The sequence below is a fragment of the Pseudorasbora parva genome, chromosome 10, assembly GCF_024679245.1.
Source record: "Pseudorasbora parva isolate DD20220531a chromosome 10, ASM2467924v1, whole genome shotgun sequence".
Taxonomy (NCBI): domain Eukaryota; kingdom Metazoa; phylum Chordata; class Actinopteri; order Cypriniformes; family Gobionidae; genus Pseudorasbora; species Pseudorasbora parva.
The window spans coordinates 18,590,196-18,596,774 of NC_090181.1; the positions used below are offsets into that span (position 1 = coordinate 18,590,196).

The 6,579-nt window shown below is 36.5% G+C and overlaps 1 protein-coding gene across 3 annotated transcripts in view; it reads left to right on the forward strand.

Moving 5' to 3' along the window:
* mideasb (mitotic deacetylase associated SANT domain protein b) overlaps positions 1-2,152 on the forward strand; it is a 33,323-nt gene extending 31,171 nt beyond the window's left edge. For all 3 annotated transcript variants that reach the window (XM_067455396.1, XM_067455395.1, XM_067455397.1), the window contains exon 13: positions 382-2,152. In XM_067455396.1, coding sequence (XP_067311497.1) covers positions 382-607 — 226 coding nt within the window. In that variant the 3' untranslated portion in view covers positions 608-2,152. The remainder of the gene's footprint in view (positions 1-381) is intronic.
* The last annotated feature ends 4,427 nt before the right edge of the window (positions 2,153-6,579 follow it).

The window sequence follows — 6,579 nt, forward strand, 5'->3', positions numbered from 1 at the left end:
AATATGTAATAAGTATATTAATAAATAAGGTACATTTAGATAAATCATTCAATAAATTAATATTTATTAATTATATAATTATCTGTGGTGTTCTGTGCCATAAGATTGTGATCTACACATTGTCACATTTAGAAAATAATGTCCAGGAAAATCCAATATTGGGGAGTAATTAACTTGTTGCAACACTGTGAATAACTTAACCACATTTTTGACATTTTGCATTGATTCGGTTGACCCAAGTAAAGAACCAAGTCACTCTTTTGAGTCAGATCTTTACAATGAATCAGTTTGCAGAGCAAGTCTAAATGATTGTTTCACAAATCCTACTGATCCGGTTCTCGAGTTCAAGTCACTGACCTAAAGATCTAAACACTTCTCCAGGATCTTCTTTAAGGTGAAGAGCCGCAGTGCCCACATGAAGAGTCACGCTGAGGCGGAGAAAAAAGCAGCTGCGCTCCGGCAGAGGGAGGAGGAGCAGCGGGCGGCGGCCGCCCTGTTGGCCGCACAGCAGAACGGAGCGATGGGGGATCAGGGCAGAACCAGGAGAACCAGCAGTGACGATTCCTCAGAGGAAGAGGAGGATGCAGATGATGAAGACTGGCACTAGCTTACAATCTCTTTTGTATGATGGAGAAAAGACTTATTTATTTCGATTTTACCAGCCAACAAAATCCCATCCCAAAAGAACAGTTTCAGGGACTGGCTCACTCCCGTAGAATGTTTGTGTGAGTGCGTATGTGTGCATATGAGACAGACAAAGACAGAGACCGATGCTGTAGAAGCATTCAGGGGCTTAATGTTCAGATATAGGGCTATCGGGAGTGTAAGCCATGCCATCTCAGTGTGAATGTGTGTGTGTGTGTCTGTCTATAAAATGCACTTTCGAACTCATCCAGCACACAGTGATCCGACCGCAGCACATCTATCTGTGCACAGAACTCACTCCCTGTTTTCCCACGAAATGAACTATTATGGATTCAGTGCTGTGGACGTAGACGGACACAAAAGCAAGTGCGCGTGTGTGTTTAGACTTTTCAAAATGAAAATGACGGTATCTTTCTCTTCCACGTGACTGCCAAACGCTTGCACAACTGTGCTTGTACGCCTGGTCTTGATTTCCAGTGCTGTAATTTTGGGCTTTCTGTTTTCAGTATCTTAAAGGTATTGTTCCTCCAAAATGGAAAATTCTGTTATTTACTCACCCTTGTGCCTTTACAGAGATTTTCTTTTATCCGTGTAAAGCAAAAGTTTAGTAGAATGTCCATGCTTTTCTTTGCCGTATACTATTGCTTAAGGGCTTTCAAATTCCCAAAAGAAAAAAAACTTGTATTCTTATTAAACTTATATACAAGTCTTCTGAAGCCAAAAAATAGATTTGTGAGAACATTTACAACACTGTTAAACTCAATATTTTAACAAAAGATAAAACGATAATAAAAAAACAATAATAATTATATTTAGCTTTATATCAATTAGAGAAAAATCTTAGGCAAATAACTTAAATTGAATAAAATTAAGTTGACGTACTAAAATTACAAAAAACTGAAACCGAAATATAAAATATGGATCCCACAACATGTGGATAAATAAATAAATAAATACATGTATATCGTGGCCACGTTGAACTAATTCATTCCCCCATTTCGATTTAACTACAACGAGAACGAATTACTTTGTGGTCACCGTTTACAAAAAAATTATATCCATGTATATTTTATTTACTTTAAAAACAAAAATTTTACATTTTTTTTTTGTAAAATGTGTTGATACAATTATTAGTATGTCATGGGGATAATTTTTTTTAAATAATTAAAAAAAAGTGTTTTTTTTGGCTTAAATTTTGTTTTTGTGACATATGGGGACATACCATAGGCTTAATGGTTTTATACTGTATAAACCGCATTTTCTATCCCCCTACACTACCCCTAAACCTACCCATCACAGGAAACAATTCAGAATATTTACTTTAAAAACCCTCATCCTGTTTGATTTATAAGCATTTTGAAAAGTGAGGACATGGCCAATGTCCTCATATTTCAACCTCTCCTTGTAATATCTATCTCATACCTATGTCATTATACACATTTGTGTCCTCATATGTCACAAAACATGCCCCCCTCCACCCCCACACACATATTATCAATGTGCAATATCAATATATATTAATTTGCAAATCTAATTAATTATATATATATATATATATATATATATATATATATATATATATATATATATATATATATATATATATATATATATATATATATATATATATATATATATATATATATATATATATATATATATATATATATATAGGTCATGAAAAAATTAAGACACCACTTTACATTGATTTCTCAATGTTGGTCTCTTAATTTTTTCCAGAGCTGTATATCTTTCCATATATATATCCTTCAAAGCTGTCAGATACGGCTTTAGGAAGATGCAAGGGTGAGTAAATGATGGTAGGATTTTATTTTTTTGAAGTAACTATTCCTTTAATTTGAAATGGTGACCTCGCTGATGCCTTCAATGTTTTGACACTTTCTATCTTTACATGACAATCACTTTTACAAAGGTTTTTTTTATACTCTGCAGATTATAATGGTTGTCCTTAATATAATCCTTTATTGCTGTTATCATTACTGTTACTATTAGCTTTGTACTGTTTTATTATAATTATGTTGGGTTTTTTTTGGGGGGGGGGGGATTCTTTTTCTCATTTGACTTTTAGTTTTAGACGTTTGCTACCTGTGTTTAAGTGAAAGATTTCATATACTTGCTGAGAGCGTGATTTATAAAACCACACTAAGTGCAATAGCAATAGTGGGACTTTTGAGTCCCCCCCCACTCCACTTTTTTTATTTAATTCTCAATGTCTTTGAACAAAGTATTAGATAACCAACTTATGTTTTAGTGTAAGAACAAATGCAAGATCTGATGCTTTGTGAGTTTAAGGGCAGTTGCGAGCAGCTCTGGTTTCTATCTCTCTACTGGCCGAACACTTAAGCACTTGGCTTTGTCTCCATGGCAACAAAGAGTCTTCTTTTAAAGGATAGGCACACGGGGGATTTCACAGCCAACAGTAACAGCTCCAATTATTGCTAATAACACAGAAGTCTTCTATGCAGCCTGTGTGTGTGTGGGTGTGGGTGTGCATGTGCGAATGCATGTGTGGTTGTTTATTTGCATGGGTGTGCATGCGTGGTTGTGAGTTGTTGATGCACCAAAACTGTTTCAAACTCAAAGCCAAGTGAGAAAAAGAAGCTTCCTAGACTACTTCCTAGTCTTTTTGTGTTATTTTAAAAAATATATATATATTATATATACTTGTTCATATATGTGAAAAGATGGATTTGCTCCAATATGAAGATATGGGCATTTGTTGAAATGATTTAGCCAAGCTTTTTGTTGTTGTTGTTGCCGTTTCTGTTGTTGTTGTCAAGAGATGAATATTCAGAAATGATAGTGAAATTAATTCTGGGAGTGTTGTTAGGGTACACCTCCCGTTTCTGTCTTTCATTCAGCCAAGGGAAATTCTTCTGTAGAGGAATATAAAGTATGAAAAAGGCTTCTATAACTGTATGCACACTTTCTATGCTATTTTCATAGGGGCTTGTACACTAATAATGGCTGTGGAAAAACTCTGAAGTGCTTTTTACTACAGTATAACTTATTGTGTTTCAGTTGTGTTTTTATCATGTGTTTTAGAATAATAAATAAGGAAAAAAAACACAATAAACATGACGGTATTTGTAACAGTATTTGGGAAGGAAGAGTGTATTTTAATTGGCCACGTGGTATAGAGGACATGAATAAAAAAGTTCAATATCATTTTTTAAATGCATTTATTATATTTTTGCAGTGTACTGAATGTCCACATGGTGGCATTGTTGTCTATTTTACACAAGAAAGGCTACAGTGACTATGTAAAAATGAGAAAATATAAATGTCTTAATTTTTTTCATTGGTTCATAAGAAAGTAAAAATATACATATAGAATGGCTAGTGATGCTAATACAAATATATAAATATATATACACCGTGCATCCAGAAAGTATTCACAGCGCTTCACTTTTTCCACATTTTATGTTACAGCCTTATTCCAAAATGGATTAAATTATTTTTTTCTCAATTTTTCAAACAATACCCCATAATGACAATGTGAAAGAAGTGTGTTTAAAATCCTTGAAAGCAAATTTATAAAACTATAATAATAAAAAAAGAATCAAGTCTTTGCTCAATCATTTGTTGAAGCACTTTTGGCACCAATTACAGCCTCAAGTCTTTTTGAGCATGATGCTACAAGCTTGGCACACCTATTTTTGTGCAGTTTCGCCCATTCTTCTTTGCAGGGCCTCTCAAGCTCCATCTGGTTGGATAGGGCAGGGGTTTTCAAACTGGGCTCCCGGGACTCCCAAGGGTCCTCCAGAAGGTTCTAAAGGGGCCCCAGAAAATTAAGAGAATAAAAAGACAAAGCAAAAATGGATAAAATCTACCAAACATTCGGTTTCATTTCTAAATGTTTCTCTCCTTTCATGCCGTTTACATACTTTCCAGAATTGTATACCTGTATCTTTGGAGTTGTAGGGCAGTATTCTTAATACCTTAATGTAAGCTGCTTACATACATTTATTGTGAAAGTTGCAAATAATTTTTAATTGATAATGTTCTTCAGGTTTATACATTCAACATTAACTATAAGTTTGGAAACAATATGCTGTATTTATAATGTCACACTTACTATTTATTTAACAGTTTAAATGTTTTTTTTCCTTCATACATAAAAATATAAAGATGGAAAGGTTCATCATATTTGGGGGTCCTTGGCATCATAGAGTTTGAAAACCCCTGGGATCGAGAGTATCACAACCATTATCAGATCTCTCCAGAGATATTAAATCGGGTTCAAGTCTCTGCTCTAGGTGGGCCACTCAAGGAAATTTACAGAGTTGTGCCATAGTCACCATGTTATCTTGGCTGTGTGCTTTGGGTCGTTGTACTGTTGGAAGATGAAACTTTGCCCCAGTTTCATCAGGTGCCTGTTGGCAAGCTCCAGGCAGCCTTTTGCACGTGTCTTTAAGTCCGTGAGACCATTAGCTGGCCATTTGTCCTTTTAGGTCTCAGAAGGGTTTTAGCAAGCGCCCTCCTTTGCGGTCTTGATGCGCACTTCTGCCAAGGCCGCACTTGTGCAGGTTCCACAGTGGACTTATTCACGACAGTCAAACTGGCGTTACGTCATGAAAATGCAGACTCGTAGGAAAACGGCAAGGGTTTCGGGTGCCATTTGGGACAGGGCCCAAGTTTGCAAGACTTTGGCCAGCAGTCAGAGTGTTTAATTATTATATTTGCATTTTTGTAAATGTAGATTTTGGGTTGGGGTAAGTGTAGATGTTAAAGGTCCACTATGCAACTTTCCGTCCACTGGAGGGCGCCTATTCTAAATAAAGGCGTCGTTTGATGATGCCAAGTTTGAGTGCAGCATCTTGAGACATGTGGTCTTCACCTCACAGCTGGTGGAAAATAGGACTCGGGCAGAAATCACGTTCATGGATGCGGTTATTAACGTTACTGTAGTGTAAAGCAGAGCAGGACCGAGTGTTGTGGAGCTGAGAATGGCCGCTGGAGCGATTGTTATACAAACACACGGCTCACGAACACCGGGACTTTTATTATGACGGGACAGGACAGGACGCAGTCGCCGGGTGCGCACACTATTTCGGCTTTTCCTGAGTATAAGGTAAAGCAGCTCTGTTTATCATATTAGATACATTTAAGTGTGTTTAAAATGATATGACGTTGCTCTGTGCGTTCGCTCGGCGCTGCTGTGACTTGTGACTTGAGAGAAAAACAAGTCTGCCCAATAAAACCAAGGGAAATGCAGATATGACACAATTGACAGGCGACTTCCTCAAATGCTATGCTGACACGTCCTGGTCATTAGTTAAAACAGCAATTTTCTCACAATTTACAAATACCGTAATTCCTCAAATAAAGACCGGGGCGTTTATGTACCTGAATTGCCGATGGGAACCTGCTTTTATTTGAAGCAGGCTTTTATTAGGGGCAGGCCTGTATTTCTAATTCCATCTGTTTAAAATATAACTGCTAAGTAAACCGTTTTCAGTTTAAAGTGATCGTTCCAGTGAACAAATATCATTGATTTATTTAAGAAACATTTACAAAAATATCACCATACAACAACATACGCATTTTTTGTAACTCCGCGCGCAGCTCCGCATCCGAAGAGGAACGAGTTCTCGGCGAATCTAGCCGAGCATGACGTCTCATCACACCGGCACCCAGTTTGAACAGTAGGTGCTTATACTTACTGAATGAGCCTACAAAAGCAGAAATCACGACACTAAATAAGGTTAGTGAAATTAGGAAATATTTAAAAGATTGTTAATTTAGTGCATTTTGTTCTCATGATGTCACAAGTAGGCTAATAATATCAAGCCAAGGTTTACTGAGTTTTACACGATTCTTTTGTAGTGTGGTCTTTGGTGAAATGCACTAAAATAAATATCATCACCTGTGTACATTAGCCCACTTCTTCTCGATGCTTTTTCCTGTTGG